Raw genomic sequence first — 13,823 nt, forward strand, 5'->3', positions numbered from 1 at the left:
TAATATTTTTTCCTTAGTCTGATAGTTCTGAAATTTAGCCACAATATTCAGTGTCTCTTTCAGAAGGTGTTTGATGAATTCTTTCAATGCCTGTTTTACTTTCTGATTCTATTACATCTGTGCAGTTCTCTCTGATGGTTTCCTATAAAATAGTGTCTAGCTCTTTTTTCATCATAATTTTCAGGAAGTCCAATAATCCTCAAATTATCTCTTCTAGATCTATTTTCCAGATCTATTGTTTTCCCAAGTAGATATTTAATAGTTTGGTTTTCTTTTTTTTATGGTTTTGCTTGATAGATTCTTGATGTCTCAATAAATCATTCATTTCTATTTGTTCAGTTCTGATTTTTATTGAGTTATTTTCTTCATTAACTTTTTTTACTTCTTTTCATATATGTCCAATTGAGTTTTTAAATGAGTTATTTTGGTCTATGAAATTTTTTTCCATTTCACTATTTTTTTAATGAGTTATTTTCTTTTTCCAATTCACAAATCCTACTTTCCTGGGAGTTCTTTATCTTTTCCAATTCACAAATCCTACTTTCTGGGGAGTTCTTTATCCTTTCCAGTTCACTAATTCTGTTTCGCTGAGAGTTCTTTAGCTTTTCCATTTCACATTTCAGGAAGTTGTTTTCTTTTTCTACTTTATCAAATCTTTCTTTTAATGAGTTATATGCCTTTTCCATACTCTCTTGCAGAGCTTCTCTTTCCTTTCTCCATTTTTCTTCTAGCTCTCTTTTAAGATCTTTTCTAATTTCTTCTAGGAGAGTTTTGTGTGATGGGGACCAGATTATATATCCCTTTAGGGTTTTGTCTGGAGATTGTCTGCTATTAGTCTCCTCAGGAATGGAAATCTGCTCTCTTTCTGTGTAGAAGCTATTTATAGTTAGAACTCGTTTGGCTTTTTTACTCATTTTAAAAATATCCATTAGGATCTGCCTTCAGGGCAAGGAGGTTCTCAGCTTCTTCTACAGAATAAGGATATATGGAGAGTAACTGTCCTGTGAACAGGCTATGAAGAGCAGCTGTGCTGCTGTGAAAGTGTTACTACTCAGGGAAGAACCCTGCAGTGGAAGTGCTACTCCCCTGGGCAGAACCTCCTGTGCAGAACAGCAGCTGCTCTGGGAGGAGTGGCTGAGCAATGGAAGTGTCACTGTCCTGGGCAGATCCCCTCGCTGTGGACTGTGGCTGTGTGGCTGCACTGTGATTGTGCTAAGTCACTCTTGGTGCTGGGTGGGTGTGGCCAAGTCTTGTTAAATTCTGGCATTTTGGAGTACACTCTACCTTTGGCTTTTGTGTAACTTCTCTGCTGATCTATTGCTTTGCAACCAAAGCAGAGCAGCCAACCTGTGGTAGAGTCCTCCCTGCAAATTCTCCACCTGCGGAGACCACACCTCGCCCCCAATCCACTCAACGTAGGCTATCCTCTGTGTTCTGCCTCCCTGCCTGCAATGGCCTCCTCCTGCTTGATCAATACAGACCTTTTCTGGTGACCTTTCAAGTTATCTTTGGCTGGTAATTTATTGTACTCCCAATATTCATGGATTTTACCAGTCAAGCACTATTTCTGAGGCTGAATTAGGTAATTAGTAAGTAAGGGTAGAAGGGAGCTCAGAATGAAGCATGTGTCCTCTCCACCATGTTGGCTTTGCCCCCCAAGGAAATCTTAAAGAAGGGAAAAGGACCCACATGTGCAAAAATGTTTGTAGCAGCTCCTTTTATGGTAGCAAAGAACTAGAAAATGATAGAGGCCCCTCAATTGGGGAATGGCTGAACAAGTTGTGGTTTATGGAAATAATGGGATGTTATCATTCTATAAAAATGATGAACCAAGCTGATTTTAGAAAGGCCTGGAAAGATTTGCATGAACTAATGCTGAGCGAAACAAGCAAAACCAGGAATACATTGTTTACAATAACAGCAAGAATGTGTGATGGTCACACAAGAATATGTGATAAAAGTTTTGGTTCTTCTCAGTGGTTCAGTGACTCAAAGCAATCCCAGTAGACATTGCACAGAAAATGCCATCTTTATCGAGAAAAATAACTAAGGAAACTGAATGTAAATCAACACATGCTATGTTCACTTCTTTTTTCTGTTTTTTTTTTTAATCTCACCTATGGTTTTTCCCTTTTGCTCTGATTTTTCTCTCTCAACATTATTCATAAAATAATGTGTATTAAAAATAAATAAATTTACTAGAAAAAGATTATATATTATATATATATATATGTATATATCCTAATCTACAAAATTGGGATAATACTCTCAATCTCAAACTTGTTGTGAGGATCAAATAAGATAGTAATTATAAATCACTTAGCATAGTGCCTGGCACATAATAAGTGTTATATGAATGTTGGCCATCATTATTATTACTAATTTCTATTATTATTATACTAGATACTTCATAACTTGGTTGAATTGAATTGAATTTGAGAGAATATGCAGTTTTCTTTATCCAACCTGCCTGTTTTTCAGACTATTTGATACTCGATATAGCATTAGAGAGAATGGACAGCTTCTAACTATTCTGAGTGTGGAAGACAGTGATGATGGTATATACTGCTGTACTGCTAATAATGGAGTAGGAGTTGCTGCTGAGAGTTGTGGGGCCTTGCAAGTAAAAATGAGTAAGTACCATGAAGTGATTAATAGGAAGGCCTTTAGATCAAAATAGTCATAACCTTCTTTAATTTTTTTAAAAGGTCTATTATATTGTGAACTATTCTATTTTATTTTTTTTTATTATAGCTTTTTATTTACAAGATATATGCATGGGTAATTTTTTAGCATTGACAATTGCAAAACCTTTTGTTCCAATTTTTCCCCTTCTTCCTCCCACCCTCTCCCCCAGATGACAGGTAGACCAATACATGTTAAATATATTAAAGTATATGTTAAATACAATATATGTATACATATCTATACAGTTATTTTGCTGCACAAGAAGAATTGGACTTTGAAATAATGTACAATTAACATGTGAAGAAAATAAAAAATGCAAGCAGACAAAAACAGAGGGATTGGAAATACTATGTAGTGGTTCACAGTTAATTCCCAGAGTTCCTTTGCTGGGTGTAGCTGGTTCTATTCATTATTGAACAAATGGAACTGGTTTAGTTCATCTCATTGTTGAAGAGAGCCATGTCCATCAGAATTGATCATCATATAGTATTATTATTGAAGTATATATATAATGATCTCCTGGTCCGGCTCATTTCACTCAGCATCAGTTCATATAAGTTTCTCCAGGCCTTTCTGAAATCATTCTGTTGGTTATTTCTTACAGAACAATAATATTCCATAACATTCATATACCACAATTTATTCAGCCATTCTCCAATTGATGGGCATCCACTCAGTTTCCAATTTCTAGCCACTACAAAGAGGGCTGCCACAAACATTTTGGCATAAACATGTTCTTTTCCCTTCTTTAAGATCTCTGGGATATAAGCCCAGTAGTAACACTGCTGGATCAAAGGGTATGCACTGTTTGATAATTTTTTGACCATAGTTCCAAATCACTCTCCAGAATGGTTGGATGTATTCACAATTCCACCAGCAATGTATCAGTATCCCAGTTTTCCCAGAACTATTCCATTAAAAAAAAAAAAAAAAACACTGCCAATTTAGGTCTCCCCAGTGATTTAGATTTCAGAGTATTTTTAATAGAAAATTGACCTATTATGAAACATTTTCATAAAGATATCTTACAGTGACAGCTAGAAGTAGATAAAATAGGTGTGATTCACACTTTAACTAGGGTTTTTACTAGGTGATTTCTAATCCCCTTTCCAGTTACTTTGTGGAGTAGTTTGTCATTTCTTTTTATAACTCATTTTACAAATGAGGCAACTGAGGTAAACAAGGTTAAGTTACTTGTTGAGAGCCAAATAGTAAGTGGTTGAAGCCAGATTTAAACTTAGGTTTTCCTGAATCCATGCCAAGTGCTTTATCCATTGTACCACCTTCTTTCCCCAATTTGTATTTAATAAATGCCAGGGATCCTCAAACTACGGCCGCAGGTCATATTTGGCAGCTGAGGATGTTTATCCCCCTCACCCAGGGCTATGAAGTTTCTTTATTTAAAGGTCCACAAAACAAAATTTTTGTTTTTACTATAGTCTGGCCCTCCAACAGTCTGAGGGACAGTGAACTGGCCCCCTATTTAAAAAGTCTGAGGACCCCTGATAAATGCTTTTCTCCTTGCTCCCATTCAAACAAAAGCATGAACTGAATCCAAGAACTAAAAATCATATTCCTACATGAAATTTTATTCTAATTATAATATACTTGAAAAAACTGTATATAATATCAGAAGAACTTGATTGGAGTAGAGATGCTGTTAATACCTAATGAACAAATTCTTTAACTTTGCTGAGTTTTGGCTTGAGCAGCTATAAACTTGGGTATATTACCTACTCAATCTCAGGAGAATATTCTAATGGAGAAAATGAGCTCCTAGAGAGTGCTCTAGCTTCAGCATCAGAAGATCTGGCTTCTCATCCTAGTTCTTCTAATATTAGTGTGACTTAAGGCAAATCACTTCTCTCTGGATCTCAGTTGTGATGGACAGTAATAGATTTGGAGTCAAAGGTTCCAGCTCTGTGTCTCATTAATTTTTAATTGTAATTTGAACAAGTTGGTCTATTTTACCAAGCTTCAGATTGTTCATCATATTAAAATAATTTTAAAAGGAAGGCATTGGACCATATAACCTTTAAGAATAATAGGTATAGTAACAGTGACTTTATCTGTGATTTCTTAGATATAGGAAACTTCCATATAAAGAAAGCCCCTCTGTGAAAAACATATTTACAATAGTGTTTTTTAAAATTTTCAATGTTATTTCATTTTTCCAAATACATATAATGATAGTTTTTAACATTCATTTTGTAAGACTTTGCGTTCCAAGTTTTTCACCCTCACTCCCTTAACTCCCCCTCCAAGACAGATACACTCTATATATGTTAAATATGTGCAATTCTTCCAGATATATTTCCATATTTGTCATGTTATACAAGAAAAAAATCAGAGGGAAAAAACATGAGAAAGAAAAACAAACAAAGGTGAAAATAGTATACTTAGAATCACTTTTAGTCTTCTTAGTTCTCTGCATATGGATGGCACTATTCATCCCAATTCTATTGGAATTACCTTGAATCACTGGATCCAATAATTTTTTTTTTTAAGGCTTTCGAAATGCTTTCTTGATGTCAGTCTTGTGATTTAATTCATTTACAGTTATCCCTTCCACAAAGAGGAGGTTAGGGGCATGGTATCCCCATGATATGGAAAATCCATATAAAATGCTTTAGCCCTCCTTTTCATCCAGAGAATTTTTTGTGGTATTAAAAGATAAAACATGTTGATATTATATAATACTACACATATATTTTATGCATTTCTGAATTTTTAATCTTTTTAGAGTTGTTTGTTGGTCTTTGTGTGTTATCTGCAGTTTTCACTAAACTCCCCCAAAATTCTATTTAATTTTTCATGCTGACTTGTGAAATATCAGAATTGTGATGGGAAAAGTCACAAAGTGGAAGTTATATCTGTAAATATTATCTATGCTTGACAGATTAAGTTTAATTATCCCATAGCCACACAGCTGATAACATTTTATTGGTGGTAGGCAGCTGTATATGACTCTTCATCACTCCATTTGGAGTTTTCTTGGCAAAGATATTGTAGTGGTTTGACATTTCTTTCTCCAGCTCATTCACAAGTGAAGAAACTGAGGCAAACAGGACGAAGGTCACAAAGTTAGTAAGTTTTGAGGGTCAGATTTGACCTTAGTTCCTTCTGATTCTAGCCTGAGTTCTCTGTCTACACATCTATCTCACTGCCCCACTAATAACTTTATATAATGTAATTCAAACCTATCTCCTGACTTCAAGTCTAGTTTTCTTTGCGCTAGACCATGCTGCCTCTAAGATGTGTTCTAGCTCCAAGTTTCTGATTCTATATGTATATGAAATACAGGTACCATATACTTCTTTCCATGATAACATATGTGAAAATACTTTGGAAAGTACAAACTGTTGTCAAAAAGTCTTATTAGCTAGTTAATTAGCATTTATTAAGTGTCTATTCAGTGCCAAAAACTGTGTTAAATATTTAGGATAGAGAAGAGAAAAATATCCTTACTCTCAAGGAGCTCATAGTCTAGCTTATCTCCTCATAAAGTCATATCAGGTTTTTTTCAGTAAATTAGCTTCATTGCAATTTGAAAAATTCCACTCTATACTTTGTGTTATTATTTAGCTCTGTGTGAGTACATATGTTACACTGTAAATATATCCTGAAACAAATTGTTTCTAGATTGTGTGTTTCAAAATGAATAATTTCTCATACATCAGGGCAGAGATCGAAAAACAATGAAATTTAATGCTTGCGTGCTTATAGGAAAACACTCTTATTGCTGATGAGATTGCAAACTCAGAATTTTGTTGAATAAGGTAGTAATATAGAGTTCTTTACTCTGTAAAGGTTACAAAAATTATCTTTGATCCAATAATTTTATTTCTTGAAATGTATACTGAAAAATATCATAGGATTTAATAGAGATGGGAGGAGAGAGATATAATTTATAGATTTTTACAACATTATAATGCATAATTAACAACCCTAAAGTAATCCAAATACTCAATAACTGGAAAATAGTCGTATCAAATTTTACTTATTTAAATGAATTTTGTAAAAGCTATTATGTACAAGAAGCATGAAAAAGAAAAAAGAAATGTTTGGCTATGAAAAAAGAAAAATTTATGAGAATAAGTTAACAAATAACAACAAAAAATTAAATAAAAACCTCCCCAAAAAGGGAAGCTCATAGAGAATGACTAAAAATTTTATTGTGATATTTACTGAAATATATTGTTAAAATTGTATGCTTATTATATATAAGCAATTTAAATTTATTTATCATCAACATTTTAAAGGATCATTTAGTCAAAAATAAAATATATAAGTAAGCTGATTTCCTCAATGAGTCCTTTGACAAAGTTAAAAAAAAAATTGTAATGTCTACTCACCAATTTGAAATTAATTTTTTTCTTCAGTTATTCATAGTCCAAGGAATACTTAATAGCATTTTAAAATAATTTACTTCTCTAATAACACTAATTTCTGTTGATTAAATTAAAATTTTACTTTTAGAAATTTACTACTTCAAGAGTTATTCAGAATGCCTTGTGAAAGTATTTGTGATTCCATGATCATTGATAAAAACATTTAGACCTTTTAAATTATTTCACCTGGACTATAAATGTAAATTAACCTTAAATTCAATGTATTATAAATACTTATTCTGTTTAACATTATAAAATGTTCAGCTCTGGTTCTGTTTTTTGTTTTTTTTTTTTTTCTTTTAGAGCCTAAAATAACACGTCCTCCTATCAATGTAAAAATAATAGAGGGGTTAAAGGCAGTCTTGCCATGCACTACAATGGGTAATCCCAAACCTTCAGTGTCATGGATCAAAGGAGATACCATACTCAGGGTAAGTTTCTGAAATATAGTGTATTTAATGTAAAACATTTATTTTCTTTTTTGTATGCAAGGTAATTAGGCTTAAGTGACTTGTCCAGAGTCATACAGCTAAGTAAATAAAACATTTATTTTCAAAGAGTTTGTAATAATTTTATTATTTATTCATATTAGTCATATGATTTCATATTTACCTCTTCTGGATTGTTGCCATAGTTTCTTAACTAGTCTTTCTGTGTCCAATGTCTCTTTACTATCCAAGTGCTAATGCTGTGTTCTTTCACCAATCTGTCTTTTATAGTGAGATGTAAAAAAATTAGTGTTTTTTCTTGTTAAAATTATTATTTATTTATAACATTCCTTTAAAAAAATTTTTGAGTTCCAAATTCTTTCTCCCTCTCACCTCCTCCCTCTATTCACTGAGAAGGCAAGCAATACAATATTAATTAGATATGTGAAATCCTGCAAAGTATATTTCTATATTAACCAATTTTTAAAAAAAGAAAGAAAAATAATGAAAGTGAGAAAATTATACTTTATTTTGCACTCAGTTAATTAGTTCTCTCTCTAGAGTTGACTACTAAATTTTTTTTTTATCATGAATCCTTTGGAATTGTCTTGAATCATTGTCTTGATTAGGGTAGCCAAATCTTTTGTAATTAATCAATATTACAACCTTGCTGTTAGTGTGTACGGTGACCTTCTGGTCCTGCTCACTTCTCTTTGCATCAATTCATATTGGTCTCATTTTCTGAATCAAGATTTTCTGAAACCCCCCCCTTGTCTTTTCTTATATCATAGTAATCCTCTACCACACTAATAAGCCATGTTCATCCATTCCTTAATTGATGAGCATCCTCTTGATTTCCAATTCTGTCATCACAAAAGGTACTATTGAATTGGGGAATTGTTATGAAATTATGAAATTGTTATGAATTGTTATGAAAATACTACTAATGAGGTCTTATGTTGTTTTCTATCTTGGCATTTCTGGGCCTATGTAAAATGCTGAGTAAGAACACATGGGGGAAGGAAAATGCAAGTTTTGCTGTCTGTGAGTTTTCTAAGGCAGAAGAAATCCACAAATTCCTTAGAAAGATACTTAGAGAGGAAGTTGACTAGAAAATAATTGTAAAAACAGCTACCTTTGATTATGTTAAGGAAAAAAAAAAACTGAACTATCAAGAGAATACATAGAAAACTATAAAAAATGGCAAAACTTTTAGAGTAGGTTTCTTCTATTCCCAAACATCTTAAAAGTATAGGTCTAAGTCTCTGAACAAATTCTGAGATAGAAATAGCAACTGTATGCTTAATGGATTCTCTAGAGGAAGTAGCTTTTAGTCTTTGAACATACCCTACCCTAAAAGGAAAGGAGAAATTTGAGCCCTTGGTGGTAGAAATGTTATAGAAGTGGCAGATGTCAGACACTCTTCCTAGACAACTGCTAGAGTGTCAAGAGTACCTGCTTTTGACATGTTCCATAAATTAAAAATTGGAAAACCTGCCTATTAAAGCACATTAATGCTTAAAGACACTGGACCATCATATTTGAAAATGTGGAGTTTGCCAAGGATCTTCATGCTTTTCTAGCTGCAGTGTAAGGGGCAGGGAGCTGAAATCATTTCCAACATATGTTATAAATGGCATAGTAAAAAGTAGTAACTAAAGGCAATGACTTTGTAGTGCATGAACTAGATCCAGAGTGTCTTGAAATTATCGTGATAATTTTGTTATCTTAGAAATAGGACCAGTTTCTCAATTCCATCTGATAAAATTTGTTAGAAGAAATAAAACTTGACTAAGAAGGCCTCCATGCAACTGTCCCAAGGGAGGATTCAACCAAACATAAATTACAAGTTTGGGTGGCTAGATAGCACAGTTGGTTGAGTGCTGGGTTCGAAGTCAGGAATACTCATCTTCTGAGTACAAATCTGATCTCAGATACTTACTAGCTGTGTGATCCTGGTCACTTAACCCTGCTTTCCTCAGTTTCCTCATTTGTTAAATGGGCTGAAGAAAAAATGACAAACCACTTCAGTATCTTTGTCAAGAAATCCAAGAAAAAAAGTCAGATACAAGTGAAAAATGACTCCACAACACAAACTATACATAAGAATCCCTGCTAGCTGAATAGTGACTTAGAAAAACCACATATTAAGAATTATCTACATTCAATTATATTTTTATTTTTGTTATTGTTCATTTTAATTCTAACTAAATTATTTATTAAATTATTAATCATTAATTTATTAATTAAATAAGTTTAATTAATTAAATATTACCTTTTAATCTGGTTCTGGTTACTTTGGAAAGCATGGGGAGTGAAAGAAAGGAAGGTGCAACATGACAAGTCTGGCAAGAGACAATTTGTTTGATATCTTTGCTCTAAAAGAAAAGAGAAGTATGACCTTGATCCCTGATTACCTTTGAAAAATCATTGGAATGAAAGATATGACTGAGCCATAAAGAGCCTTAATTAGCTTTCTCACATATGCATCATTGTAAACTTTTGCCAGTGAAGGTAAGTGATTTATATTACACACAAATGGCAGCTTAGACAGCCTAAAAAGTGTTTTGTACTAGGAAAGCAATAGCTTGCAGAAGCCTATTACATTTGCCAACTTGGAACTTGGCAGTTTTACCATTTTCCTATTCATGTTGTAATTTGGACCCTCAGTCCCCAAAATCAACAAACAGGCTCCAGATACAGTTCATGAAAGCCTGCAGAATAACTATTGTTAATGATTTGAAGGACTATCATGTAGAAAGGGGATGTGATTTGTTCTGCAAATTTTGTATTAGTTGAATGTTATAATAATAATAATAATAATAAAAGCTTTCCAAAGGACTAGGGTTTTTCAATGAGCTGCTCATTAATGTTCCCTTCAGTATTTACAAGTAAAGGCTGAGATCACTCAAGTTGTTGTAGTGGAGATTGTCAGCTACATAGAAGATTGTTAAATGAGCTGAAGAAAAAAATGACAAATCACTTCAGTATCTTTGTCAAGAAATCTGAGAAAAAAAGTCAGATACAAGTGAAAAATTACTACACAACACAAACTATACATAAGAATCCCTGCTAGCTGCATAGTGACTTAGAAAAACCACATATTAAGAATTATCTACATTCAATTGTATTTTTATTTTTGTTAAATATTGTTCATTTTAATTCTAATTCAATTATTTATTAAATCATTAATAAAAAATTAATCAAAATTAAAAAAATTAAATCAAATTAATTAAAACATAGAAGATAAACTAAATGATCTTGGAAATACTTTCCACCTCTAAGAGGCTGTGATTCTATAAAAATGGGCATGTTCTAGTTGGTGGAAGTGTTCTGTAGTTTTCAGTAATGTCTGAATCTTCATGACCTCATCTGGGGTTTTCTTGGCAAAAATATGAATTAGCAAAATTGGTGTTATCATGTAAATAATCAGTTTCTTCTGACTCTTCTTGAAGATAATATTTGTCCTTTTTTATAGGCATGAAGGTTCTGAGGAACCATCAAGCCTTAGGCATCTTTTGTTTCTCAACCTCAAAACATTTTAAACTAATTTTTTGTTGCCCTTTCTTGTCTTAAACTGAAATCAGGGAAACTCAAGATATGTGTTTATTCTGTTTGGAAGAATTTATCAAGTTCCTTATATAAAATATCTGCTTCATCCTCAGCAACAGCTGTTGGGGCATAAATAGCAATCATCTTCATTGCTATCTGTTTGTTATGTATGTACTTCATGAATATTATAAGGCAGGGTTCATGAAATTATATTTCTTACCTTAACATGATAAAACCAATTCTGTCAATTCCTTTATTTGCCTGTCTGAGAACCAATAAGCTATGTTTTAATTTAGCTGTAATTTTTTATGTCATTCAACTTAACTTATGGTTGTCATTTAGAGAATAACAAAATTAATATCATTGAAAAATTGTGATTCTTAGAATCCTTTTGCGTTGCTCACTTTCCATCTGGATAAAGAAGGATAGAACATTTTGTATTTTCTTTGCTTCATGACCTGCATTGTGCCTTCTTTTCCTCCCCCCAAAAACCCCATAGGAGTAGAGAATCTTAGATTCAGAACTGAAAGGGACCCCCTCCACCCCAGGCAATCTCCAACAACCCCCTCATTTTATAGATGAAGAAACTGAAATCTGAGAAGGGTGAACTTGGCTTGTCTAAAGACCCCTTATCTATAGGGTATTATCAATGTAAGGCCAAAAATAGTCTTGGAACAGCATATCTCAAACTGGTCATACAGGAAGTAGTGAAGTAGCTTGTTCAAGGTCATCCAAGTACTAAGCATCAGAGTTTGGAATTTAAACTAAAATCCTTGAATTCTGGCATTAATATTTTTTCCACTGGAGCAAAACCATCACCTAAAGATCAACCTACTGATGCTAATTCTCTCTATAATGAGTTAGGCTAGACCCTGCCCATTTCTGAGCCCATATTCAAAGCCTTTGTATCCTGATGAAATATCCCACTATTTTCATTGCTGTTTGAGAATCCAGGCTTACCCTCATACCATAATGTGGCATCAGTGTGGATTTTATTGAAAAGGGATATATGATATGCATGGAAAGATGAAGTTAAAGTATTTGTTTTTATGTAGTTCTTAGTAAGAAACTGGGGTTTCAATTTGGTTTTTTAAAAATTGACAATATGTTTAGAAAAATTGCACATGTTTAGCATATATTGTATTATTTATTGGCTGGGGGGAGAAAGGAGAGAGAAAAATTTGGAACACACGGTTTTATAAGAATGAATATTGAAAACTATGTTTGTGGTATTTTGAAAAATAAGAAGCTATTATTATTTTTTTAATTGACCAACTTGTGAGAATAATTAGTAGAAAAATATACATTTCAAAAGATCTTTTATGTCTCCAGTCTTTATTATACCTTTGCAATGCACTACTATAGCAATTGTACTAAATCATGCATTTGTTACAAGAAATTAATTTAATCCATATTTAAACTATAACAAGATCATTTAAAATTATACAGTCTTCTGAGTTCATATTCAGACTTTTACTATCTTTATGAAGCTGGGAAAGTCCCTTAATCTCTACCTGCCTCAGTCTTCTCTTCTATAAAATGAAAATAATACCATTTGCCTCCCAGAGTTATAAGAATAAAATGAAAGAATATTTGTAAAGTACTTTGCCATAAACTTGCTATAAAAGTGCTAAATAATGTTATTTTAGATCTCTTTCATAGTCAGTGATTTACATTAGCATGTTTTTTTTCTTTTAATAATGAGGAATACCTCTTAATATTATTTTAGTTGAAATTTAATGTAGTGGTTCTTTGTTTTAGTAACTGCTTTGCCATTCTTGTTACTGTAGACCCACATGATGAGCCCATTGAAAAGCTATGCCAGTTTTAAGGGACTCTATGACACAGCAACCATTCAAAACTATAATGAATAAGTATCCATGAATGCTTACTTTTATCAGCTAATCAGAGGCTACATGAGTTCAAAGCAAAATATATTTGATCATGCAGCATGGCAAATAAAAAAATTAGCTCCTCTCATCATAGGTCATGTCTACTCTCCTTCAGGTTATCAAACTACCAGTGAGGTACAGAAAATAAATGTGACCACAGAATAAATTTAGTGGCCATACCCAGAGGAAACCAGAGAACACAGAAGGGATCTATCCCAGGACTGTATGACCAGAATACAGGCTTGTGGTACATACAACTATGTCTGAGACAACTCCTATCTCCAATACTGCAAAGCTATCAATATTCTCTGATGTTGCCCTCCTACAGCTCTTTATCTTTCTTTGCCAGTTGTGTTATTTCTGTTGAGCACTGCCTCTCTTCTCTTCAATACATCATTTCTGTTTGGTGTCTTCACTGGTCTCATGGCTGCTGAGCATGGATGCTTTGCTCTTACCTGCTAGCCATCTGTTTCTCTCTATTGCCATATGCTAAGGGACAATAGCTAGAGTTTTTGACAGGAAAAACTAGAGTTCTTTCGATCAATAGCCAATGGCAAAGTACAATCATACCTAGTCAAGCATCTAACAAAAAGCTGGCAGTATATTCTAGGGTATGATTAAGCCTATTCTTTTTTTTAATTTCCAGTATCTAGTAAGGATTAAAGTACATTATCCTGGACAACCATCTGACTTAGGTTTAGGATATTTCTTGTAAATACTGTTTGGAACTATGATTATGGGACTATTTCCTTAAAGTTTATCTCTAGGACCGTTGGGTAGATTTCTGTAGCCTGGGGAAATAAAAGGGCACCTAAATCCAAAAATCCTCTTTAATTATCATGATTATCATGTTAAGTCAAGAGCAGATGTTC

General features: G+C 33.1%; 1 protein-coding gene across 1 annotated transcript in view; it reads left to right on the top strand.

The window, feature by feature from the left end:
* The window catches only part of MUSK (muscle associated receptor tyrosine kinase), a 190,980-nt gene that overhangs the window by 67,276 nt on the left and 109,881 nt on the right, over positions 1-13,823 (top strand). Inside the window, exons 3-4 of the mRNA XM_031945386.1 lie at positions 2,482-2,633; positions 7,383-7,510. Of these exons, the coding sequence (XP_031801246.1) occupies positions 2,482-2,633; positions 7,383-7,510 (280 nt within the window). The remainder of the gene's footprint in view (positions 1-2,481; positions 2,634-7,382; positions 7,511-13,823) is intronic.

Source organism: Sarcophilus harrisii, chromosome 1 (assembly GCF_902635505.1).
Source record: "Sarcophilus harrisii chromosome 1, mSarHar1.11, whole genome shotgun sequence".
In the NCBI taxonomy this organism is placed as follows: Eukaryota; Metazoa; Chordata; class Mammalia; order Dasyuromorphia; family Dasyuridae; genus Sarcophilus; species Sarcophilus harrisii.